At 62.1% G+C, this 25,425-nt stretch overlaps 2 protein-coding genes across 2 annotated transcripts; one reads left to right on the forward strand and one right to left on the reverse strand.

Moving 5' to 3' along the window:
- The first annotated feature begins 2,754 nt into the window (after positions 1-2,754).
- Positions 2,755-17,207, forward strand: LOC135192135 (ceramide synthase 4-like). The gene is made up of 10 exons (XM_064175035.1): positions 2,755-2,921; positions 5,581-5,698; positions 8,197-8,315; positions 9,967-10,024; positions 10,522-10,572; positions 12,189-12,281; positions 12,701-12,829; positions 13,256-13,362; positions 15,045-15,189; positions 16,779-17,207. Exons 1-10 carry the CDS (start codon positions 2,755-2,757, stop codon positions 17,001-17,003), a joined length of 1,212 nt encoding a protein of 403 aa, XP_064031105.1. The 3' UTR covers positions 17,004-17,207.
- A 2,333-nt stretch (positions 17,208-19,540) lies between these two features.
- LOC135192126 (kelch-like protein 23) lies at positions 19,541-24,202 on the reverse strand. Its single transcript, XM_064175020.1, has 3 exons — positions 23,240-24,202; positions 21,125-21,536; positions 19,541-20,102 (listed from the first exon to the last, which is right to left on the reverse strand). Exons 1-3 carry the CDS (start codon positions 24,159-24,161, stop codon positions 19,796-19,798), a joined length of 1,641 nt encoding a protein of 546 aa, XP_064031090.1. The 5' UTR covers positions 24,162-24,202; the 3' UTR covers positions 19,541-19,795.
- Positions 24,203-25,425: the final 1,223 nt, after the last annotated feature.

A 25,425-nucleotide genomic window follows, 5' to 3' on the forward strand; every position in this document is an offset into this window, starting at 1 on the left:
GCCAGGGGAGGTCTCAGGCAGACAGCAGCAGCTCCACTCTCGGAGGGTTTCTGGTCTCCTCGGGTCCCCTCACCTCTTCCACCAGCATCCAGCGACTCCTCGGGATGGCAGCAGGGAGGAGCCTGCAGAGGCAGCCCCGAGCAGGGCTGTCCCTGCGGAGCTGACCTCGGTGTGCTCACACTCACAAAAGGAGCTCTGCCCCACAGGGGCACCCGAAGCTGTTCCCTCGCCGAAGCAGGGTGAGGACTCCTTCTGCCCACAGAAGCGCCCTCAGATGGGTCCCTGCACGACCCAGAGGCACAGCCCCACCCTCCAAGGAGCAGCAGCAGCAGCAGCAGCAGCAGCAGCAGCGGCAGGATGCTCCGTGGGGCACTGAGGCAGCTGGTCCCAGCCCAGCAGCACCAGAACCTCCTGACGATGCAGCCCTTGAGCACATGCAAGGTGAGGAGCCTGAAACGCAGGAGAAGTTCCTTGAGGAGGACCTGCAGGGTGCTGTGTTCCCGCAGGAGGCGGGGGAGGTCTGCCAGGATGGATCCAGCAGCAGCCCCAGGTCTGGCACTCACTTTCCCTGCGGTGGTGCCACAGGAAGGCTGCTGCTGCCCAGCCCCCACAGCGCTGTCACCCAGCGCTTGCAGCGGCAAGCCCGAGGTTGCAGCAATGAGGAACCACTGCAGCCCTACCTTCCTTTCTCTGCTGACTTCTGTCCTCAGGGCTTTGCTGACCCCCCGAAGGCTGAGATAAGCTCATTAGGAGGCAAATCTGGATCTTGTGAAAGGAGGCATCAGGGATTCAGGGGAACTCCTGCCCTGGGTTGTGCTGTTTGGAGAGGCACAGAGCATGGCAGTGGTGAGTCACTGGGGCAGGTCCACCTTTGTTTTCTTTCCATCAGCATGCCAAGGCTCAGTGTGTGACCAGCTTCCTCCCCCCTGCTCCACCTTCTCTCCTTACCTCTGCCCCAGCACCGGGAGCTTTCAGGGCTGTATTGATGAGTTCAGGTTATCAGCTCCCTCCACCCCTCTGTTCCGGAGCCGTCGGCACGGAGGAGATGTGGGAGACCACAGCAGGACTGTGCCGTGTCTGTGGCAGAGCAGCAGGAGCTCAGCACACCAGAGCAGGATCCGAATCCATGTGGGGCCTTTCGCCCCCGATGCACAGAGAAGGCATCAGGCCACGCCTGGAGGTGAGGTGCCCAGCTCCAGCTCCTGGTGCTGCCAGGCTGCTGTGAGCTGGGCGAGTCAAGGGCAGCCAGAGCACAGCCCCCAGGGTGGCACCTGGGCTGCCTGGCCCAAAGCTGTGGCCTCCTGGGCAGCCTGTCCCCAGTGGAGTTTGTGGAGTCACAGGACCATAAGAAGGAGCCCCCAGGGTTGTGCAAGAGGGAAACATTTGTCTCCCTGCTGGAGTTATCCCAAAGAGGCAGTGAGCACCTCCAGGGCACAGACCTGCTGCTGCTCAGCCTGCCAAAGGCATTCAGGAAGGTCCCACACCACAGGCTGAAGAAGTCCCCCCAGGCTACCAAGAGAGGCCGAGGGGGAGGCTTGGCAGAGAAAGGGAAAAGGCAGCTGGCAGAGCTGGCTGGAGTGAAAGGGGCTCATGGGGATGGTGATGCAGCTGCCTGGGTGAGGCTGCAGGAGGGGTTAGGGGCCTGAGGGACTGAGTGGTAAAACACAAGTGAAGTGCAGAAGGTGGAGGAGAGTGATGTGAGCACTTGAGAAAGGCTCCTGAAGTGCTGGGCTGGGTGCTGAGGGCAGGGCTGGGGGAGCAGCTTAGGGCCCAGCATGAGATGGGTGGAAATGCAGACAGGATGTGGGATGCTGCTGGGCCAGGTGGAGCAACCAACACAGGCTGCTGCAGCCCTGATGCTACCATTTAAGCTTTCCCAGAGCTCACAGGCACAATGGAACACAATTTAGGCTGCCTGCCCAGATTAGGTAGAAGGGTAAAAGGGGCAGAACACTCGAGAAGAGCCTGGCACCCACTGGGAAGCTGAAAGGTAACTGCAGCACAAAGAGTAAAGGAAGGCTGCAGAGATGGGAGGGAAGGGAGCAGATACAAACCCAGGCTGGCAGTGGATCTGGATTGAGATGGGTTTTGTCCCTGGATCCAGGAGGCAGCAGGATTGGCCACGTGGATAGCAGCAGGGAGATGTTGCAAAGGCAAAGGCAGGGGCAAGAGAGAGCAAGGGAGAGCTCCACTGGCTCTCAAATAGGGTTGTGGACAGGAAGTGGGAGTGGGATAAACTTGGACCTGGGGGGTCCTCCCCCCAGGAGGAGTCAGGTCTCTGCCCACTTGAGGTCCTCAGGTTTCCAGACCAGTCCCCCAGCCCAGCTGGGCTTAACCTGGAACAACTGAGGCTGCCAGAAGATTTCAGTGCTTGTGGCCAGGTTCTCCTGGGCCCTCTGCCAGGTGTCAGAGCTGACAGGTGAAGGCTTTGCAGCCTGAGCAGGGACAGGCTGGTGCAGAGGAGGGGGCTGGAGGGACCCCCCTGCTGTTGCTGTCACCAGGCAGGGACTGCACCCAGCTGTGCAGCAGAGAGGAACTGGAGCCAGGCACCTCCTTGACACCCACCTCATTGCTTTCCTGTACTAGCACATCTCACCCCAGCCCCAGGCTCTGGGCAGGTCAGGACAAGTGATGCTATTTCAGCTGCTCTGGAGTCATGCCCACGGGAGCAGGCAGGAGCTGGGCAGCGCCGTGCCGAGCTGCAGCCTCTCTGCCGCCCGCATCCCGCACCTCTGTGCCGCCGGCCTGGGCAGGATGGGGCTGTCAGCGTGGTTCTGGCACCACGAGCACTGGCTGCCCCCTGGAGCTACCTGGGAAGACTTGAAGGACTCTGCAGACAGGCACTACCCACAGCCTCAGGACATCCTGCTCTGCATCCCTGGCGCCCTGCTCCTCCTCGCTGTGCGGCTCAGCTTCGAGAGGTGAGTGCAGCGCTCCCGGCGGCTGCTCCTGGCTCACAGCGCCGCAGAGCAGCCTGGGCTGGAAGGGACCCCCAAAGCTCACCCAGCCCAACCCCTGCACCCAGCAGGGACATCCTCAGCCAGAGCAGGCTGCCCACAGCCCTGCCCAGCCTCACCTTGAACATCTCCAGGCTTGGGGCCTCAGCCACCTCCCTGGGCAACCTCTGCAGAACTTGCTCCTCAGAGCCAATCTCAGTCTGCTCTGCTCTCATTCCAAACCATTGTCCCTTGTCCTGTCCCTGCAGGCCTTTGGGAACAGTCCCCCTGCAGCCTTCTTGCACCCCCCTTCAGGTACTTCATCTTCTTCATCATCACTATGAAGGGCACAGAGAATTGTCTGCAGGGATGTGGAATCTCTCTGCTTTTCGTGGCCCTTGGCACTCGTCTGGCAGCTCTCTGCCCTGCCTACCCTCTCTCCTGGAGCTGTAGCCCAGCCTGTGCCACCAGGTGTGGAGACAGTTCTGTCACCCAGCGACGCCTTAGCTGTGGGGCAGAGTCCTTCTGGAGAAGGTCCCAAGTGGGAGCTTGCAACACAGAACTTGCTGGGCCCAGCAGTGCCAGGAGCACGCAGCAGAGCCAGGATTCAGCCTGATCCTTGAGGATGCTCCCAAGGTGCCTCCCTTTCAGTGCAGAGGCCACAGTCCCAGAGCTCCCCATGGGAGTGTTTTGCTCACACCACTGCTCCTTGGCCTCCTCTGCCATGCTCCTGGCACCAGTATGCCTTGGTTTGGTCAGGGCTGATGTGCTCCAGTGCCATGGCTGTGGGCAGCCACCCAGCTGAGGGACTCAGAGCAGTCTCCAGGGCATCCTGAGGACCGACTGGCATCTCACCAGCACTTGTGTGGAAACAAGAGAGGTCCACATGGCTCAGCACAGGAGATGGGCTCAGGCTGGGCTCTAGGTCCCTTTTCCAGGAGCACAGAGGCTGGCACACGTGGAGGCACCAACCAGCCTCAGGTGCAGGGGATGGAGGACCTGAGCAGTTGTCATGGGGCACTGTGCCACTGTGGGTGGACCTCCCAGCAGGCAGAGCAGGACTCTGGGCAGGGACTCTGTGTGCCCCATCCTTGGCTCCAGCAGCAGCCTGTAGTTGGGTATCCTGGGCACAGAGCACGTGGGGCACTTGGGCACTGGTTTGGTGTCTTGGGCTGCCTGGGACCCTTGAGAGGAGGACCAGCATGGGCTCCAGCACAGGGAGGTGTAAGCTGAGCCAGGGCCTCAGCAGCAGGAGGAACTCTGCTTCCTTTGTGGCTGTCCCACACTGCTCACCTCTGCTGTGGGGCTACTGCACCTCTCTTGAGAAAGAGCCTTGGCCTGGCAGAGGCTCCAGGCTTCATCTGGGCCCCTGGGGTCGTGCTGGAACCCTCGGGCTGGTATGTGAGCACCCAGGACAATGCCAGAGCCCTGCTGTGGTGCTGGAGCCATACTGCAGTGCCAGAGCCCTGCTGCAGTGCTGGAACTGTGCTGCAGTGCTAGAGTCCTGCTGCAGTGCTGGACCTCTGCTGCAGTGCTGGAACTGTGCTGCAGTGCTGGAGCCCTGCTGCAGTGCTGGAACTGTGCTGCAGTGCCGGAGCTGTGCTGCGGTGTCAGAGCTGTGCTGCAGTGCTGGAGCCCTGCTGCAGTGCTGGAACTGTGCTGCAGTACTGGACCTCTGCTGCAGTGCTGGAACTGTGCTGCAGTGCTGGAGCCCTGCTGCAGTGCCGGAACTGTGCTGCAGTGCCGGAGCTGTGCTGCAGTGCCGGAGCTGTGCTGCGGTGCCAGAGCTGTGCTGCAGTGCCAGAGCTGTGCTGCAGTGCCAGAGCTGTGCTGCGGTGCCGGAGCTGTGCTGCAGTGCTGGAGCCCTGCTGCAGTGCTGGAACTGTGCTGCAGTGCTGGAGCCCTGCTGCAGTGCTGGAGCTGTGCTGCAGTGCCAGAGCTGTGCTGCAGTGCCAGAGCTGTGCTGCGGTGCTGGAGTCCTGCTGCAGTGCCAGAGCTGTGCTGTAGTGCCAGAGCTGTGCTGCAGTGCCAGAGCTGTGCTGCGGTGCCAGAGCTGTGCTGCAGTGCCAGAGCTGTGCTGCGGTGCCAGAGCTGTGCTGCAGTGCCGGAGCTGTGCTGCAGTGCCAGAGCTGTGCTGCGGTGCCAGAGCTGTGCTGCAGTGCCAGAGCTGTGCTGCAGTGCCAGAGCTGTGCTGCGGTGCCAGAGCTGTGCTGCAGTGCCAGAGCTGTGCTGCGGTGCCAGAGCTGTGCTGCAGTGCCGGAGCTGTGCTGCAGTGCCAGAGCTGTGCTGCGGTGCTGGAGTCCTGCTGCAGTGCTGGAGCTGTGCTGCAGTGCCAGAGCTGTGCTGCAGTGCCAGAGCTGTGCTGCGGTGCTGGAGTCCTGCTGCAGTGCTGGAGCTGTGCTGCAGTGCCAGAGCTGTGCTGCGGTGCCAGAGCTGTGCTGCGGTACCAGAGCTGTGCTGCAGTGCCGGAGCTGTGCTGCAGTGCCAGAGCTGTGCTGCAGTGCCAGAGCTGTGCTGCAGTGCTGGAGTCCTGCTGCAGTGCAGCCACGCCCAGGCAGGGCTCTGGCAGAAGCTCTCTGCTGGCTGCCCCTGGCTCTCCGGTGCCACACAAGCCCTCTCCTGGCTGAAGTCTCTTCCCCTGCAGAGCCATAGCTGTGCCTGTGGGCAGGAGGTTGGATGTGAGGGACAAACCGAGGCCTAAGGTTCAGCCCAATGCCACCCTGGAAAGCTTCTACACTCAGCTGGGCAGGACTGCAGAGGAGGTGAGTGGCTCTGTGTGGCCTGCAGCAGACCCTTCCCCTGCCAGGAGCCCCCAGCCCAACCACAGCAGCCTCGTGCTCACCACCTGCCAGGGGAGAGGACTCCCAAGGAGATATTTCAACCTGTCCCAACCCGTCTGGCACTGCAGCCCCTGCAGCCCTGACCTGCTGGGCACAGGGGCAGCCCTGGGCACCCTGGGCAGAGTCTCTGTCCCCACAGCTCCTTGCTTTTAGCAGAGCCAAAATCCTTGGGAGCCATGGAATTGGGTAGGTTGGGAGAGACCCTTAAGGCCATCGAGAGCAGCACTGCCAGGGCACCACCCAGCCATGGCACTCAGCACCACAGCTTTACCTCCCTCAGCCTCCTCTCCTCCACACTGATCCCCCCAGCTCCCTCAGCTCCTCACAAGATGCTCTCCAAACCCCTCCCCAACTCATTGCTCTTCTCTGTTCATGCTCCAGACCCTCAATGTCTGTTATACTGCAGTGCCTGAAACTGGGCTCAGCACTGGCACAGTCCCTGCCCTGTTCCTGCTGCCCACACCAGTGCTGAGCCAGGCCAGGCTGCTGGTGCCCTTCTTGCCCACCTGGGCACTCCCTGGCTCACCTTCAGCTGCTGCCACCCCCAGGGCCTTTCTGGCTGGGCACTTTCCAGCCACCCTGCCCCCAGCCTGGAGCCTTCCTGGGGCAGTTGTGACCCAAGGGCAGAATTCAGCCCTTGGCTTTGTTGAGCCTCATCCCAGTGACCTTGGCCATGGCTCCAGCCTGGGCAGATCCTTCAGCACAGCCTCTGCCCTCCAGCAGATCAGCACTGACACCCAGTTTGGTGTCAGAATCAGCCAGGTTGGAAGTGAGCTCCAAGCTCATCCAGCCCAGCCTAGCACCCAGCCCTGTCCAACCAACCAGAGCATGGCACTAAGTGCCCCAGCCAGGCTTGGCTGCAAAACCTCCAGCCACAGCCACTCCACCACCTCCCTGGGCAGCCCATTCCAGTGCCAATCACTCTCTCTGCCAAGAATTTCCTCCTCACATCCAGCCTAGACTTGCCCTGGCACAGCTTCAGCCTGAGTCCCCTTGTTCTGTTGCTGGGTGCCTGGCAGCAGAGCCCAACCCCACCTGGCTACAGCCTCCCTGCAGGCAGCTGCAGGCAGCAATGAGCTCTGCCCTGAGCCTCCTCTGCTGCAGGCTGCACCCCCCCAGCTCCCTCAGCCTCTGCTCACAGGGCTGTGCTCCAGGACAATCTGAGGGTGTCCTTGGTCAGAGGACATCCAGGTCCTCGATAAAGACTTTAAAGGGTCTGGCCCCAGCACTGAGCCCTGGGGAACACCACTTGTGACCAACACTGCTGGGGTCACCTCCACTCCCCACCACTTCCTAGGCATAGATAATGGCTCCCTGGGCTTGAAATTACTTCTGACTTAGGTGTCCATGAGGTTTCTCCAGATTCATTAAACACTGCTCAGGAGCTCATCTTTGCAGTGCTTCCACCACAGAGTGGTCACAGGGTGGGCTGGGCTGGAAGGGACCCCCAGAGCTCAGCCAGTCCAACCCTGCCCCCAGCAGGGACATCCTCAGCCAGAGCAGGCTGCCCACAGACCTGCTCAGCCTCACCTTGAGTATCTCCAGGGCTGGGGCCTCAGCCACCTCCCTGGGCAACCTCTGCAGTGTTCAGCAGCCTCCTGGTGCAGAACTTGTTCCCCACAGCCAATCTCATTCTGCTCTGCTCTGGTTTGCAGCCATTGCCCTTGTCCTGCCCCTGCAGCCCTTTGCAAACAGTGCCTCTGCAGCCTGTTTGTAGCCCCTTCAGGCACTGGCAGGCAGCTTTGGTCTCCTTGGAACCTCTTCCTCTCCAAGCTGACCCCCCCCAGCTCCCTCAGCCTGTGCCCAGAGCAGAGCTGCTCCAAATCCCTGATCATCTTCATGGCCTCCTCTGGACCTTGCTCCATCAGATCCATGTCCTTCCTGTGCTGAGGGCTCCAGAGCTGGACACAGTGCTGCAAGTGAGGTCTGAGCAGAGGGGCAGGATCCCCTCTCTCCATCTCTGGCCATGCTGCTTTGTCTGCAGCTCAGTTCTACATCTGCAGGCTTGGTGGTTTGGGACTGATGCCATGTGGCAGCAGTGATGGGATTGGGAGCTCCAGGTGAGTGCTTGGACTTGGTGATCTCAAAGGTCTCTTCCAAACTCAACACCTCCATGATCCTGTGCTGGGAACGGTGCTTTGAGCCCATGAAAGTGCAGCTGCTGCATGGTGTTTCCTCTGGCACCAAGTGAGCCATCACTGCTTTGCCACCAGGGCCCAAACCTTGTGCCCTCAGCTCTCTGCAACTGCTGCTGGGAGAAGAGTGTGGATGGATTTGCACAGCACAGACCCTGAGCCCTGGCGTGTGGGGCTGGAGGGAAGCCTCTGCCTGCTGAGCCTGCCTTGAGGTGTGGCTGAGCTGCAGCTGGAAGTGGCCACAGCCTGGGGCAGCCTCAGTTCTGCTTCCCTTCTCTTTCCCAGGAGGATCTGATCTCCCTGGCCAAGCAGAGTGATCTGCCAGTCAAGAGGGTGCAGACCTGGCTCCGGCGCCGGCGGGCCCAGGACCGCCCTAGGCTGATGAAGAAGTTCTGTGAGTGCAGGTGAGTGGATGATGGAGACCCCCAGATGATGGAGACCCCCAGCAAGGTCTGCACACCACAGCAGCATCACAGAATGGCAGCAGTTGGTAGGGACTTCTGGAGGTCACTTAGCCCAAGCCCTGGCCAGGGCAGGTTTGCCTAGAGCAGGCTGCCCAGGATGGTGTCCAGGCAGGTTTTGAATGACTCCAGAGGAGGCTCCACCACCTCTCTGGGCAGCCTGCTCCAGTGCTCTGCCACCCTCACACCAAAGAAGTTCCTCCACATGTTCAGGTGGAACTTCCTGTGGTCAAGTCTGGGCCCATTGCCCCTTGTCCTGTCACTGGGCACCACTGATCAAAGGCTGGCCCCATCCTCCTGACACTCACCCCTAAAGCACTGCTGGGCACTGGGGAGCTCCCCCTCAGGCTGCTCTTCTCCATCAGCCTTCCTACACAGGGGCCATGTTCTGCTCCCCTGACCAGAGCCCTTTGCCATAGCCTCCCCAGCAGCTCCCTGCCCCTGAACCAAGGAGCCCAAGATTCCAGCCCCAGTACTACAAGAGACCACCTGGTAGCCCACCAGGACTCCCAGCTCCACGGGGCTGCTGCCCAGCAGGTCACCCTCTCCTGTCCTGCTCCTCCCAAGGCACAGGGCACTTGCCCTGGTTGGACTGCTGCTGGCATCGAGCTGGGAGGCTTGGCTGAGGCAGCTGCAGGCTGTGCTGCCATCCAGAGAGCCCTGGGCACAGAGCTGGGCACAGAGCAACCGAGGACAAGGGCAGAGTCCTGCACCTGAGGAAGAAGAAGCAACTGCCCACTTTTAACTTGAAGGCCCCAACACACTTCAGTGTCTTCCACAGGCTGTGGTGTAAAAGCTTTTGCAGCTGTGACCTACAAACACCCACCCAAGAGGAGGAGACAGGCACAGAGCCAGAGAGTGGGTTGGGCTGGAAGGGACCTTCAACATCATCCAGCTCCAACCCCTGCCATGGGCAGGGACAGCTCCCTCAGCACAGCTGCTCAAGGCCTCCTCCAGCCTGGCCTGGAACAGCTCCAGGCAGGAGGCAGTCACAGCCTCCCTGGGCAGCCTGTGCCAGGCTCTCCTCACCCTTGCTGTAAGGAATTTCTTCCTCCTCTCCACTCTCACTCTCCCCTCTCCCAGCTCAAAGCCATTGGCCCTTGGCCTGGCACTCCCAGCCCTTGCCCAAAGTCCCTCCCCAGCTCTCCTGCAGCCCCTTCAGGCACTGCAAGGCTGCTCCAAGGTCTCCCCACAGCCTTCTCCTCTCCAGGCTGCACAGCTCCAACTCTCCCAGCCTGTCCCCACAGCAGAGGCTCTTCAGCCTCTGAGCATCTCTGTGGTCTCCTCTGGAGCCTCTCCTTGTGCTGGGTTCCAGAGCTGGGGACAGTGCTGCAGGTGAAGGCTGAGCAGAGCAGAGCAGAGCAGAGGAGCAGAATCCCCTCCCTGCTGCATCCTGTCTAATGCTGTCCACTGGGGGTTGTGCCCAGCGTGGAGCAGAGCAGGGCCTGGCTGGGCTGTGGGGCAGCATCTGTGCATGTGGCAGCAGAGCTGAGCTGCTGCAAAGCCCTGCCCAGGGCTGCCTGGGTTGCTCTGCAGCAGCCTGGCTGCAGCTGCAGCTCGCAGGAGCTCTCAGTTCCTTGGCTTTCTGTTTCAGCTGGAGGTTCACCTTCTATCTCACCTCCTTCTTCTCTGGGCTGGCTCTGCTCTATGATGTAAGTACTTCAGCAGGGGGTGCTGGGCAGTGCCACCTTGCAAGGGTTCCTCGTTCCCAGCAGGTGAGGCTGATGGGTCTGGGCCACTTCAGAGAGCCCATCCAAAGGTCATCCATGGCCATGCCCGTGGGAACAAAGCTAACTCAGGGGTGTGGAGCAGGCCTGACCCAGCAGAGCAGTCTCCCCTGGGTGGAGCTGGTGAGGAGGCAGTGCCCCTGCCATGGCTTGCTCTGTGCCTGGGACCATTGAAGGTTGATACTCCCCCCACAGCCCTTGCAGCTCAGGCAGGAGCAGGCCTGTCCTGACTGTGGCTGCTGTGTGGCACCTGCCTGGCACATACTCTGCACCTGCTTATGACAAATGCATCTTGACCACCTCTTGTTCCAAAGCTGAAGGGCAGACTGCACCTGCCCTGGGCACTCTGACATCTTGAAGTGCTGCTGCACAGAGGCCACAGGAGCCATTGGAGGCCTCACTGCTGCCTTCTCTTTGCACAGAAGCCCTGGGTCTGGGACCCCACCCTGTGCTGGCTGAACTACCCACAGCAGGTGAGCAGCAGGTGCATGGCATCCTGGCAGCAGTGATGCTGCAGAGGCAGCAGGAGGGCTCTTGCCCAGCCTCCTGCTGGCAGCACTCAGCTGTGGGCTCAGGCCAGGCTGCCCAGGGCTGTGCTGAGTGATGAACATGGATGCAGCAAGGGCAAAGCCTGCTGGGGTAAGCTGGCAGCCTTGCAGGGGGTGTGAGGGGCTGGGGAGCTGCGGGCACAGCAGGGGCTGGTGCCTGCCTGGGCTGCAGCAGGCTTGGCACACTGCCTGCCATGGCACTCCGAGAGGCCAGCTCGGGAAGTGTGGGTGGCATGAGTGGGCAGGAGCTGGGCTGGCACCTGGCTGAGGGACAGCTCAGAGGGTTGTGATCAGCAGGGCAGGGTCCAGCTGCAGGCCTGTAGCTTGTGGTGCTCCTTGAGGCTCAGTACCAGGTGCAGGCTTGCCCAGCATCTTCATCAGCGACCTGGGTGAAGGGGCAGAGGCAGCAGAGGCACCCTCAGCAGGTTTGCTGGTGATGCCCAATGGGTAGGGGTGGCTGACACCAGGTCAGGCTGTGCTGCCACCCAGGCAGCCCAGGACAGGTGAGGGAGATGGAGAACTGAGTCCAGTTCTGTGCTGCCCAGTTTGAAAGAGACAAAGAACTGCTGGAGAGAGTCCAGTGGAGGGGCACGAAGGTGCTGAGGGGACCTGAACAGCTCTGAGAGGAGCAAAGGCTGAGCCCTGGGGCTCAGAGCCTGCACAAGAGCAGCCCCAGAGGGGATCTGATCAGTGCTCAGCAGGAGCTAAAGGCCCTGTGGGGGGCAAGAGGCTGGGGCCAGACTCTGCTCTGTGGTGCTCAGGGACAGGACAAGAGGCAATGGGCACAGACTGGAACCCAGGAGGCTCCTTCTGAACAGGAGGAGAAGCTGCTTTGGTGTGAGGGTGCTGGAGGCCCAGAGAGGTTGTGGAGGCTCCTTCTCTGCAGAGCTTCCAACCCCCCATGGCATTGTGCTGCTGGGCAGGCTGCTGTGGGTGCCCTGCTGGGGCAGGGGCTTGCACTGGCTGAGCTCCAGAGCTGCCTTCCCACTGCACCATGCTGGGACTCTGGGATTCTCCAGTTCAGCTGGGAAAGCCTTCAGGGATAAGCCCACAGCCCCCCTGGGAGCTGCCCTGCTGCTGCCTGCCCTCATGCCGAGGAAGTTTCTCTTTCTGTCCCCCTCTGCTGCTGCCTCAGCTCTGCCCCAGGCTGCACTTCTCTTGGCCAGCTCCTCTCAGCTGCTGCACAGCACAGCAGACACAGAGCTCCTGCCCTGCCAGGCACTCCTGCAGGGAGCTGCACTGGAGCCCAGGCCTGGCTGGAAGGGGCTCTGTGTGTGTGGACAACAAAGGGGGGGTCAGGACAACCTCTGGCTCCTCAGAGTAGAGATGGAGATGAGAGAGGTTTGGTTCCCTGCAGAAGGCAGATCTCAGCTGCCCTCAGAGCTGCCCCCAGGGCTGCTCCTGGCTTTGCTGCAGCCTGGCAGTGCACCACCGACAGTGGTGAGGAGCTCCCAGGTCAGGCATGGCCAAGCCCTGCTGAGAGGAAGGCTTTGCCCGGGAAGAGCCTTCCCCACCACTGCTGCCTCTCCCTTGTCTCACAGCCTCTGCCCCCTGCCCTGGGCTGGTTCTACCTCCTGGAACTCTCCTTCTACTGCTCCCTGGTGGTCACCTTGCCCTTCGACGTGAAGAGGAAGGTGAGGCACAGCAGCACAGCTGCAAGGCACTGGCTTGGTGCCCCCCACCACGAGAGTCTCTGCTCCCACGGTCAGGTCCCCAAGCTCCTGGTGTCAGCACAGAGAGCTCCAGAGCACAGCGCAGGGGCCTGGGGGAAATATGGGCTGAGGAGAAAGGACCTCTTGAAGGGCAGATTGACTGATGGGAGGTGACAAAAAGCCTTCTCACATCCCTGCACTGATGCGACCCTCAGCAGATGTCACCTGCCACCAACTGGCCACGAAGGTGCTCACCCTTCCTGGGCCTGTGCAGGAGCCGAGCGAGCTGGGGAGCGCTGATGGCTCGTGGGGGGGGCTGCCATGCCCCAGGGAGGCAGCAGCAGCCAGGGCCAGGCACTGGCAGGTCAAGGCAAGACTGACTCAGACTCTCCTCATGCCAGGACTTTAAGGAGCAGATCATCCACCACACTGCCACCATCGTTCTGATCTCCGTGTCCTACTGTGCCAACATGCTCCGCTTTGGTGCCATGGTCATAGTGCTCCACGATGCCTCTGACTACATTCTGGAGGTGAGGTCCCCTCACTGGGGCTGCAGATCTTGTAGTGGCAGGGTGAGAGGGGCTGGACTGAAGCTTGAGGAGGGTAGGCTGAGACTGGAGATCAGGAGGAAATTGCTGAGAGTGGGGAGAGACTGGCACAGGTTGCCCTGGGAGGTGGTGGATGTGCCCTGCCTGGAGGTGTTCAAGGCCAGGCTGGTGGGAGGGGGGCTGGAACTGGCTGACCTCTAAGGCTCTTTCCAACCCATCCCATTCCATGACTCTGTGCTGGTGCTGTGGTGCCCCTGGGAGCTGAGCTCCTCCCTGCACATGGCTCTGCTGCCACACGCCAGGCACCGCCTGAGCGACTGCCACAGGGGCAGGTTCAGGGAGGGCTGGGACACGTCCCAGGGGCTGCTGGGGCCGGCAGGACCAGGCTGTGGCTTTGTGTCTCTGCAGCTGGCCAAGCTGCTGCTGTACCTGCGCTGGCGCCGGCTCTGCGACGCAGCCTTCGTGGCCTTCGCCCTGGTGTTCCTCAGCTCCCGGCTCCTGCTCTTCCCCGCGCTGTGAGTCTGCTCGGGGCTCATGGGCATGGCTGAGGCTGCTGCGGGGCTGAGCCCGTGCGGGGGGCACCCTCCCGGCGAGCTCAGAGCCTGAGCAGCTGGAGCTGAGGCGCCCAAGGGCAGGGACCCAGCCGAAGCCTGGCAGCCGTGGGCCCTGCTGTGCCAAAGGGGATGCAGACAGGCTGGGAGGTGTCCAGAGCAGGGCCTGGAGAGGGATCAGAGCCCTGAGGACCTGCCCTGTGATTCCCCAGCACTGAGGTTGTTCAGCCTGGTGAGAGGAGGCTCAGGGGAGCCCTCATCACTATGGGCCAGGACATCAAGGGTGGCAGCCAGGAGGGTGCTGACTCCTTTTGTGCCAGGAGTGCCATGAGAGGGCAAGGGGTGATGGGCACAGGCTGCTGCTGGGGAGGTTCCCACTGGACTCCAGAGGGAAATGCTTCCCCTGAGCACAGCTGGGCACTGCAGTCAGCTGCCAAGGCAAGTGGTGGGTTCCCTGCACTGGGCAGTGTCAAGCCTCAGCCTGGCAGGCTGCTGGGGCAGTTCATTCCCACTGCATGCCCCTGGGAAGGTTGGAGCAGATGACCCTGGGGGTCCTGTCCAAGCTGGCATTATGGGATTCTGTGAGCAGAGCTTTAAGATGATCTGTGAGGTCTCTTCCAACCTTGGTGATACTGTGAGTTAATGAATTGACTTTATCAGTTCACCCAGAGACACAGCCTCTGCCCCAGCCTGCCCCATGCCAGCTGTGCCCGGGGCTGCCTCCTGCCGGGAGCAGATGTGCTCATGAGCTGCTGGCACAGATCACAGCATCCCACAATGGCTCAGGCTGGAAGGGACCTCAGAGCTCCTCTCCTCCAGCCCCCTGCCATGTGCAGGGACACCTCCACCAGCACAGCCTCACCCAGCCTGGCCTTGAACATCCCCAGGCAGGAGGCAGCCACAGCCTCCCTGGGCAGCCTGTGCCAGGCTCTCCCCACCCTTGTACCAAAGAGCTTCGTCCTCAGCTCCAGTCCAACCCTGCTCTCCCCAGGAAGCCTGCTCCAGTGTCTGACCTCCCTCTGGGAGAGAATGCTCCTAATGCCCAGCCTAAGCCTGCCCTGCTGCAGAAGCAGCTGCCTGGGAAGACAAGAGCAGAGCAAATGCCCCCTGCAGCAGCTCCCACAGTGTCCTGGGTGCCACAGCTCAGGGCCCTTGCAGCTCCCAGCAGCACTCCCCACGTCTCTCCTACAGCCACTGCCATCTCCTGTCTGCTTCCTTTGCCCACCTCAGAGCCTCTCTCCTTACTGTCCCCACAGCTGGTGACAGTTTCAGTGGCTCCTGCCACCCCTCATGCCCTGCCCAGCTGCTCTGCTCCCTAACCCAGGTTCAAAAGTTGCTCTTTTCACTCAGGGGCCCTCAGGGACTCATTTCTGCCCTTGCTCCTCTCCAGACTTGCCTCAGGAGCAATGCTGCCAGCTCCTGGTGCTTGCTGCAGGACCTGGCTGCAGAAGCCACCACAGCACAGAGCTGCTCTCGACCTGGGGCCTCCTTTGTGAGGGCTGGGCAGAGCAAGCAGCCTGATGGCACAGCTCCTGGGGGCACAGCAGCCACGCAGCTGCCCAGACAGAGCTTGGCCCTCGTAGGTGTGAAAGTGCCAGGCCTGCCCCAGCCCTGTGCCCCTGCCTCCTCCTTCCCTCTCTCCACAGCACCTACTACTACTTTGTGAGCAAGTTCCAGCTGTTCCCCGTGAGCTGCCTGCTCAGCCTCCTGCTGCTGCTGCTGCAGCTGCTGCACCTTTTCTGGTCCTGCCTGATCCTTCAGATGGTCTCCAGCATCCTGCTCCGTGGTGAGGTGCGCAGAGTCTCTGGCTCCTCTGGTGCCACCAGGGCTGGCAGGGACTCTGGGGGGAGAAATGGGGCCCAGGAGCTTCTGAAGCCAGGTGTTGGGGGTTGTGTGCTCAGAGATCAGAGCAGCAGCTCACCTCTGCTCGGCAGCTGTGTCCTAGTGAGGTGGGAGCCACCCACAGGCCTCTCTCCTCGCTACCCAGCGTGTGGCTTGGCACAGCAGGAGCCCCTTGGTGTGCCCAGATGGAGCATGGAAGGAGCACCCAGGGAAGCCTGGCAGAGCACCACAGCATCACACCACCACAGCATCACAGCAGCACAGCATCACAACACCACAGCACCACAGCATCACAGCACCGCAGCACCACAACACCACAGCAGCACAGCAGCACAGCAGCACAGCAGCACAGCAGCACAGCAGCACAGCACCACAGCACCACAGCAAAACAGCACCACAGCACCACAGCATCACAGCACCGCAGCACCACACCACCACAGCATCACAGCAGCACAGCAGCACAGCACCACAACACCACAGCACCACAGCACCACAGCATCACAGCACCGCAGCACCACAACACCACAGCAGCACAGCACCACAGCAGCACAGCAGCACAGCAGCACAGCACCACAGCAGCACAGCAGCACAGCAGCACAGCAGCACAGCACCACAGCACCACAGCAAAACAGCACCACAGCACCACAGCACCACAGCACCACAGCACCACAGCAAAACAGCACCACAGCACCACAGCACCACAGCACCACAGCACCACAGCAGCACAGCAGCACAGCAGCACAGCAGCACAGCAGCACAGCAGCACAGCACCACAGCACCACAGCAGCACAGCACCACAGCACCACAGCACCACAGCACCACAGCAAAACAGCAGCACAGCAGCACAGCACCACAGCACCACAGCACCACAGCACCACAGCAAAACAGCACCACAGCACCACAGCACCACAGCACCACAGCAAAACAGCACCACAGCAAAACAGCACCACAGCAAAACAGCACCACAGCACCACAGCAAAACAGCAGCACAGCAGCACAGCACCACAGCAGCACAGCACCACAGCAGCACAGCAGCACAGCAGCACAGCAGCACAGCACCACAGCACCACAGCACCACAGCACCACAGCAAAACAGCAGCACAGCACCACAGCAAAACAGCACCACAGCACCACAGCACCACAGCACCACAGCACCACAGCAAAACAGCACCACAGCACCACAGCACCACAGCAAAACAGCACCACAGCAAAACAGCACCACAGCACCACAGCACCACAGCAGCACAGCACCACAGCAAAACAGCAGCACAGCAGCACAGCAGCACAGCACCACAGCACCACAGCACCACAGCACCACAGCACCACAGCACCACAGCAAAACAGCAGCACAGCACCACAGCACCACAGCACCACAGCACCACAGCAAAACAGCAGCACAGCACCACAGCACCACAGCACCACAGCAGCACAGCAGCACAGCAAAACAGCACCACAGCAGCACAGCAGCACAGCACCACAGCACCACAGCAAAACAGCACCACAGCAGCACAGCAGCACAGCACCTTTCTGTCCCGCAGAGAAGGAAGGACGCCAGGAGCGACACCGAGGAGAGCACCGGCAGCGAGGCAGAGGGCCCAGCCGAGAGCCAGCAGTGCCCCAGGCTGGCTGCAGAGAAGCAGGAGCTGGGCAGGCTCCCAGAGCAGGGAGGCTGCTCAGGGCCAGGGGCAGAGGCCAGGCAGGCCCACAGGTGTCTGCCTAGGAACCAGCCCCTGCCTGGCTGGAATCCAGCACAGTGCTCCTAGGGCCAGTCCCTCTAGGAGATGCTTTCTGCCCTCCTCCTGCTGGCACCGTTCCTTGGCACCCTTTGTACTGCCCCTCTGCTCAGTCACCCAGGAGCAGCCCAGGGCTGCCAGCAGAGTCCCACTGTAAGCAGAAGAGAGCTTGAGCGAGCTGCTGCTGCTCTGGCACCTCACTGTGGTGAGCTCAGCCCCAGGGCGCCGAGACAATAAATGGCAACTGCGGAAGCTTTAATGGCCTCGAGCTGCAGCAGACGCCAGGAGCCTCTGCAGCCCTCACCCAGGGGCTCCTCGGCAGCCACACAGAGGAGCCTGGAGGGGTGGAGTGTGGGAGTCAGGCTCCGGGGAGGGCTCAGCCTCCTTGGCCTGGCCAAGTGACAGCTCTGCTGGCCCCGGCAGGGCACAGAGCTGCTGGGGATGGTGCCAGGGCTGCAGCAGCTCTGCTGTGAGCACTGCTGAGGGAGCTGGGAGGGTGCAGCCTGCAGAGGAGAAGGCTCCAGGGGACCTCAGAGCAGCTGCCAGTGCCTGGAGGGAGGCTGCAGAGAGACTTGTGCTGAGGGGGCCTGGGCCAGAACAAGGGGAATGGTTTGGAGATGAGGCTGAGGAAGAAGTTCTTTGGTGTGAGGGTGGTGAGAGCCTGGCACAGGCTGCCTGGGGACGCTGTGGCTGCCTTCTGCCTGGGGATGTTCAGGGTCAGGCTGGATGAGTCCTTGAGCAGCTGAGTCTGGCTGAGAGGAGTCCCTGGGCATGGCAGGGAGCTGAGCAGATGATCTCTGAGCTGCCTTCTGAGCTGAGCCACTCCAGGGTCCCAGGATCCACTCCCCAGGCAGAGGGGTCCTGAGAGCAGCTGAAGCCTTTCAATCAGAAACTAGAATGGAGACAGAAGTGTCCGCAGGGACTGACTCATGCTGTTGAGGCTTCTTGTTCACAGCTGGCACAGAAGAGCCTCCCAGCACAAACACTTCAGTGGGCAGCTGAGGCCTGGGTGACTTCACCTCCTTACAGCTTGTTCCTGCTCTCATCTTCTGTCTTCACAGAACCACTGACTTGGTTGGGTTGGAAAAGCTCTCTGAGCTCACCCAGTGCAACCCCAACCCAGCCCCTCCATGGGCACCAGACCATGGCCCCAGCTGCCATGGCCACAGGGCTCTGCAGCACCTCCAGCCAGGGGCACTCCACCACCTCCCTGGCAGCCTCTGCCAGGCCCTGACCACTCTGGCACCAAAGACATTTTTCCTCCTCTCCAACCTGACCCTGCCCTGGCACAATTCCAGGACATTTCCTCTCCTCCTGTCCCCTGGTCCCAGGCAGCAGAGCCCAACCCCCACCTGCCTGCAGCCTCCTCTGAGGGAGCTGCAGAGAGCAATGAGGGCTCCCTCAGTGCTCCACACTGCTCACCCCCAGCTCCCTCAACCACTCACAAGATGCTCTCCAAACTCCTCCCCAACTCATTGCTCTTCTCTGCTCATGCTCCAGACCCTCAATGTCCTTCTTATACTGCAGTGTCTGGAACTGGACTCAGCACTGGCCTCACCCGTATGAGGCTGCTGCTGCCCTTCTTGCCCACCTGGGCACTCCCTGGCTCACCTTCAGCTGCTGCCACCCAGCAGCCCCAGGGCCTTTCCTGCTGGGCACTTTCCAGCCACTCTGCCCCAGCCTGGAGCCTTCCTGGGGCAGCTGTACCCAAGGGCAGGACCCAGCCCTTCGCCTTGCTGAGCCTCAGGCAGATGAGCTCTGCCACGGCTGCAGCCTGGGCACATCCCTCAGCACAGCCTCTGCCCTGCAGATCAGCACTGCCAGCCAGGCCAGAGTCACCTGCAAACTGCCTGAGGCTGCCTCAATCCCCCCACTCCAAACCACTCCCCAGTGCTGCCCGCGGCCCTGCCCAGCACCTCTGCTCCTCAGGCCCACTCCAGTCCCTGCTCCTGCACCCTCCCTTCAGGGCCCTGGGATGGGCATTTTCATTCTGCCTCTCTACAGCAATGAGCCCAAAGGGGACAAAGGAAACTGAAACCAAGACTCTGCAGTGCCCCAGTTTGGGCATGGTTCCGAGGCAACTTCAGCTGCAGTAAGCTGGGAAACCTGTTTCTGCCAGGCTCAGATGGCAGAGGCACTGCTGTGGCCTGACTGCACTGCCTGCCTGCCTGGCTGGGTGGGTGGCTGCCCTCCAGCCCTGCCTGCCTGCCTGCCTGGCTGGGTGGGTGGCTGCCCTCCAGCGCTGCCTGCCTGCCTGGCTGGGTGGGTGGCTGCCCTCCAGCCCTGCCTGCCTGCCTGGCTGGGTGGGTGGCTGCCCTCCAGCGCTGCCTGCCTGCCTGGCTGGGTGGGTGGCTGCCCTCCAGCCCTGCCTGGCTGGGTGGGTGGCTGCCCTCCAGCCCTGCCTGGCTGGGTGGGTGGCTGCCCTCCAGCACCAAGAGCTGGCAGATGCTGCCGTGGGCTCCTCCCCTGCCATCACTGTGATCTGTTCTCCCACAGCATCTCCCAGCAGTGACCTTCCTGCCTCTCCCAGCTGTGCACGGGACAGAGGCACAGAGGCTGCAGGGCAGAGCAGGCCTTTATTTGGCATCCCCCTGGGGAGTGCTGCAGCACAGCAGCACCAACCCCTGCTCCCCACGACCCCCCAGGCGCTGTGTGCACAGAGCTCTCCGGCTTCTGCTTCAGCGCCAGTGGGCGAGCGGAGGGAGGGGAAGAGCCGCAGGGAGGAAGCAGTTTGCAAAGGGAATCACTTCCCAGACAGGACTTCAGGCAGCCTAAGCCCCAGCAGCTGCAGCAGCCTGCGGCTGCGTCGGGGCCGGCACTGCTCAGGCATCAAACCTGCGCACGGAGACGCAGCCGCGGATGGGCAGGGGGCAGGGCAGTTTGTCCTCTGTCACCTGGCACTCGTCGGTGTAGGGGTCAAAGACGACCACGACAGGCAGGGCACCGTTGCCCTTCCTCTGCCCCAGCAGGTAGATGCGGCCGTTGGCAGTGCTGCAGCCCATGAAGAACTTCTGGGCCAGGCACTCCTCCGGCACCGGCGTCCACTCAGCTGTCTCCACGTCCAGCCGCAGAGCTCCCCCCCCGAAGGTGTAGAGGGCACCGTGCAGGGCAGTGCCACACAGGTCATACCTGGGGAGAGACCTGCAGAGTCAGCTGGGAGCTGGGCCCTGAGCCCTCAGGCTGGAGAAGCTCTCTGAGCTCACCCAGTCCAACCCCAGCCCAGCCCCTCCATGGGCACCAGACCATGGCCCCAGCTGCCATGGCCACAGGGCTCTGCAGCACCTCCAGCCAGGGGCACTCCATCACCTCCCTGGGCAGCCTCTGCCCAGCCCTGACCACTCTGGCACCAAAGACATTTTTCCTCCTCTCCAACCTGGCCCTGCCCTGGCACAATTCCAGGACATTTCCTCTCCTCCTGTCCCCTGGTCCCAGGCAGCAGAGCCCAACCCCCACCTGCCTGCAGCCTCCTCTGAGGGAGCTGCAGAGAGCAATGAGGTCTCCCTCAGCCTCCTCTGCTCCACACTGCTCACCCCCAGCTCCCTCAGCTGCTCCTCCCCAGCCCTGCTCTGCAGACCCTGCCCCAGCTTTGTGCCCTTCTCTGAGCTGCTCCAGCTCCTCAATGTCCTTTTTGCAGTGGAGAACCCAAAACTGACCCCAGGATTCCATCTGTGGCTTCCCAGTGTCCAGTCCAGGGGCACAGTCCCTGCCCTGCTCCTGCTGCCCACACCAGTGCTGAGCCAGTCCAGGCTGTGGTGCCCTTCCTGCCCACCTGGGCACTCTCTGGCTCACCTTCAGCTGCTGCCACCCAGCACCCCCAGGGCCTTTCCTGCTGGGCACTTTCCAGCCACTTTGCCCCAGCCTGGAGCCTTCCTGGGGTTGCTGTGAGCCCAGGGCAGGACCCAGCCCTTGGCCCTGTTGACCTCAGCTCACGGATTCAACCTACCCAGGTCCCTCTTCAGACCCTTCCTGCCCTCAGGCAGAACAATTCCTACTCAGTTCTGTGTTGTGTGACCTTGCTCCTCGTTCCTGTCCGAGCAGTCCCAGAGGTGTGTGGCTGAGGGCTTTTGGCTGCCTCCAGCCCAACCTCTTCCTGGAGCAGGACCCACACCAGCATCTTCCTTCCCTGCCATCTCCAGAAGGCTCTCCCTTACCTGGGCAGGGGGGAGGCCGAGATGACCTCCCAGCTGTCGGTCTCCGTGTTCAGCCTCTGCACGCCGCGGTAGACATGGCCCCGCTCGTCCAGGCCACAGACCACGTAGATGCTGGTGCCCAGGCTGGCTGCAGCTCCCCGCTCCACGGGCTGGGCCATGGGGCTCCTGCTCTCCCACTCGGGCTGCTGCAGCGCCAGGCGCTCCACGGCGGGCACGGGGCCCTCGTCCGTGCTGCCCCCCAGCACGTAGAGGTACAGCCCTGCCCCCACGGCACAGTGGCTGTGGCGAGACAGCTTCATGGCAGGTCCCTGCTGCCAGCTGTCCTCCAGGCAGCTGTAGATGAGGACCCAATCCACACTGAACCACTCAAAGTGCTCCCGGAAAGAGCCTCCGGTCACGAAGAGGAAACTCCCTGCAGGGAGAGCAGAGAGGCAGCAGTGGCACTGGGGCTGGAGCTGCTCCTGGGCCCTCTCCTCTCCCTGGGCTGGACCCACGAGGAGCAGGCTGAGCAAATTCCTGCCTCCCGTGGGTCCAATTCAGCAGCTGCTCAGAGCTGCTGGGCCTGCAGGGTGCAGGAGGTCACAGCTCAGAGGTGGCACTGGGTGGGAAGGGACCCTCCAAGGGCAGCTTGGCCAACCCCTGCAGCCACCAGGGACACCTCCAGCCAGAGCAGGCTGCACAGGGACACATCCAGCCTGACCTGGAATGTCTCCAGGGATGAGACCTCCACCACACCTCCCTGGGCAGCCTGTGCCAGTCTCTCCCCACCCTCACTGTGCACAGCTCCCTCCTGATGTCCAACCTAACTCTGCTCTGCTCCACTGCCAAACCACTGCCCTCAGCCTGTCCCCACAGGCCCTTCTGAGCAGTCCCTCCCCAGCTGCCTGCAGGTCCCCTGCAGGTACTGAACTGCAGCTCTGAGGTCTCCCTGCAGCCTTCTCTCCAGGCTGCACAGCTCCAACTCTTCCCAAGTCTTTCTGAGTCTGCTCTCACTCTCAAACAGTGTCCTGGAAACACAGCCTGGAATTGTGCCAGGGCAGGGTCAGGTTGGAGAGGAGGAAAAATGTCTGTGGTGCCAGAGTGGTCAGGGCCTGGCAGAGGCTGCCAGGGAGGTGGTGGAGTGCCCCTGGCTGGAGGTGCGGCAGAGCCCTGTGGCCATGGCAGCTGGGGCCATGGTCTGGTGCCCATGGAGGGGCTGGGCTGGGGTTGCACTGGATGAGCTCAGAGAGCTTCTCCAACCCAATCAATTCTCTGATTCAACAGAGAAGCTCTGGGGAGCTCATGCCCAGACTCCCACTTGCACAGGGCTGGCACCAGCACCATGTGAGGGAAGCCACTGAGTGGTCTTCAAAAATCTCCAATCAAATCCAATCCCCCAGCACAAGCAGGAGATGGAAGTGTTGGAGCCAGGCCAGAGGAGGCTCAGAGGGCTGCAGCAGCTCTGCTCTGAGCACAGGCTGAGAGGGTTGGGGCTCTGCAGCCTGGAGAGGGGAAGGCTTGGAGGAGACCTTGCAGGATCTGAAGGGGGCTCCAGGAGGGCTGGGGAGGGACTATTGACAAGGTCTGGGAATGGCAGGAGGAGGAGGAATGGGTTTGAACTGGCAGAGGGCAGATTGAAACTGGGTATTGGGAAGGACTGAGGGTGGTGAGACACTGGCACAGGTTGCCCAGGGAGGTGTTCAGGACCAGGATGGATGAGGCCTTGAGCGACCTGTTCCAGTAGGAGGTGTCCCTGCTTGTGGCACAGGAGGGTTGGAGCTGAGCTCCCTTCCAACCTAAACCATTCTGTGATTCTATGGAGCCTTCACAGCCCAGAGTAACTTCAACTCCACATCAGACATCAGCACCCAGCAGAGCCACCACGCAGGAGCAGACAAATCAGATCTGCTGCTGAAGCCATCGGACCCTCTCCAGCTGAGGCTGGGCAAGGAGCTCAGCAGCCTCTGCTGCATGGGAGCCCACAGCCAGCCCGGCCACAGCAAAACCCTCCCCTGGGGGAGCAGCAACCCAAAGGAGCTTTCAGCAACCCCGAGCAAGCCGTGGAGGAGCAGCAGCTGAGCTCCTGCCCTGGGGGCTCTGCAGCTCTGCTGCTCCCAGCCCACCTCTGCGCGTTACCTACTGCTGCCACTGCGCACTGGGTGAGGTTCCTGCGCTGCAGGGGGGCGCAGGCCTGCCAGGTGCCTGTCTTGGGCTGGAAGAGGAACAGCTCCTGCTGCTCCCGGTCGTGCTGCCCTCCCAGCACGTAGAGGGTGTCGTAGCTGCGAGGCGCGGCGGGGGCCAGCTCCGTGCGCTGCCAGCTGGCCGGAGGGCATCTGTCCAGCTTCCTGAGCAGCCTGCCCAGGGGGTCCGCGGCCCCGGGGTGCTGGCTGCGCTTCACCAGGGCGTCCAGGAGGGACAGGCTGAGGGAGCTGACCCTGACGGCGGCCACCAGCTCCAGGAAGTCCTCCTCCCTGGCGGCAGGGTCCTCCAGCACCCAGCTGACGACGCTGTCGAACACCACATCCTCGCGGGGGACGAAGAGGTCGTCGCTGCACAGCAGCTGCAGCAGAGCGTCCTTGGGCAGTGCCAGGAACTCCTCCTGCCGCATCAGCTCCCGCCAGTGCGTCAGGGCCACGCCGCGGGCGGCGGTGCCCAGCGCGGGCAGCGCCCAGCGGCCGCAGTAGCGCAGCAGCCCCAGGCAGTTGCAGACGTGCAGCTGCCGCTGCAGGAACTGCTCGCACAGCAGCTTGGCCCTCTCCAGCTGCAGGAAGTCTGCGGCCTCCAGCAGGCTGGTGACGTTCTCCGGGCCCAGGGGCAGCTGAGCCGTGCGGGTGAAGTCCAGCAGGGCCCCGAACGGCCCCGGGGCCATGCCCCGCAGCACGATGTGGCGCTGCGAGCTCTCCCTCGCCCCCCCGAAGAACAGCGCTCGGAAGTAAGGGCTGTGAGCTGCCAGCGCCCTGCGGCTGACCTCGAAGAGTCTCCCTCCGACCTCCAGCACTGCGTCTGCAGCCGGCTCGGCCTCGGCTCCCAGCTCCTCGGCTTCCCCTGCGGGCTCCATGCTCGCTGACCGGTAGGCAGCTAAAATTAACTCGGCCCTGGCTCATGTGAGGGTTCTGCAACGATGATGCCCCTGGCTAGGAGAAGCTTCTCCCCAAAATAGAACTGTTTGGTACCTGCTGCTGTGCAGAGCCTCCTGCAGCTCCCAGGGCAGGAGAGCTGCACAGCCAAACCCCCCACATCTAACCCTAGAACGGCTCAGGTTGGGGGGGACCTCAGAGCTCATCTGCTGCAACCTCCCCACCATGGGCAGGGACACCTCTCAGCGAGGCTCAGGCAGGAGGCAGCCACAGCCTCCCTGGACAGCCTGTGCCAGGCTCCTACCACCCTCACCCTAAAGAACTTCTTCCTCAGCTCCACTCTAACCCTGCTCTGCCTCAGCCCCAAACTATTCCCCCTTCTTCTGCCTCCCTCAGCACAAGTCCCTCTGCAGCCTCCCTGCAGGCTCCCTTCAGGCACTGGCAGCAGCTCTGAGGTCCCCTGGAGCTTTCTCTGCAGGCTGCACCCCCCCAGCTCCCTCCATCTGCGCTCACAGCAGAGCTGCTCCAGCCCTGGCAGCATCTTTGTGACCCTCTGTTGTAGCAACAGCCAACAGTCTCCCTCCAGCAGTACAAGACACTGCTGAGGCTGATGGCAACAAATCCTGCCCCAAGCACCCTGGTGAGCCCCTTTGAGTTGTGCAGTTCATCAGAGCAGGTTTTGCAGTGTGGAAGGAGCAGACTGCAGACAGCTCTGTGAGGCACTCAGAATGAGCCCCCAGGAGACACAAATCCAGCAGCACTCAGCTGTGCACAAGCAAAGTGCCGTGCCACAGCCAACTGCTCCCTGGTGTCAGCTCTCTGCAGACCTCAGACCCTGAACTGGAATTTGTTTACCTTAAACTCCTCTTCAGAGCTTACCCAGGAAGAGCTGTGCCCAGGAGCAGTGCTGCTGCCACCACCTGTCCCTGCCATCTTCCTGACAGCCTCCAGGAACAAGGCTGGTGCTGCTGCCACCAAAAGGCTTTCACTCTGCCGCAGCCTTGTAAAAGGAAGCGTGGTGGAGGGCCACATAGGCGCAGATGGCTCTGTTTACAAGTCTGTGCTTGCCCGGACATGTTTTCCCCTCGAAGGGTGTTTTTCTGTCTAAACCAGGGGAAAACAAATTAAGGGGACAAAGGAGCACAACAAGCCTGGCGCCTTCAAGTGCGGCCTGCCCTGCCTGCAGGCCTGGGGGAAACAGTTGTGTAAGCTCACGCGCCTAGGGTGTGGGCCCACCTGAGCCCC

Source organism: Pogoniulus pusillus, chromosome 41 (assembly GCF_015220805.1).
Source record: "Pogoniulus pusillus isolate bPogPus1 chromosome 41, bPogPus1.pri, whole genome shotgun sequence".
NCBI classification, from domain to species: Eukaryota; Metazoa; Chordata; class Aves; order Piciformes; family Lybiidae; genus Pogoniulus; species Pogoniulus pusillus.

Coding starts and splice junctions, on each gene's coding strand:
- LOC135192126 (XM_064175020.1), bottom strand. CDS start 24,161: ATGGAGCCCGCAGGGGAAGCCGAGGAGCTGGGAGCCGAGGCCGAGCCG. Junction 21,537..23,239: donor GTGCGCAGTGGCAGCAGTAG/GTAACGCGCAGA, acceptor CTCTCCCTGCAG/GGAGTTTCCTCTTCGTGACC. Junction 20,103..21,124: donor TCGGCCTCCCCCCTGCCCAG/GTAAGGGAGAGC, acceptor GTCTCTCCCCAG/GTATGACCTGTGTGGCACTG.
- LOC135192135 (XM_064175035.1), top strand. CDS start 2,755: ATGGGGCTGTCAGCGTGGTTCTGGCACCACGAGCACTGGCTGCCCCCT. Junction 10,025..10,521: donor GGCTGGCTCTGCTCTATGAT/GTAAGTACTTCA, acceptor CTCTTTGCACAG/AAGCCCTGGGTCTGGGACCC. Junction 10,573..12,188: donor GGCTGAACTACCCACAGCAG/GTGAGCAGCAGG, acceptor CTTGTCTCACAG/CCTCTGCCCCCTGCCCTGGG.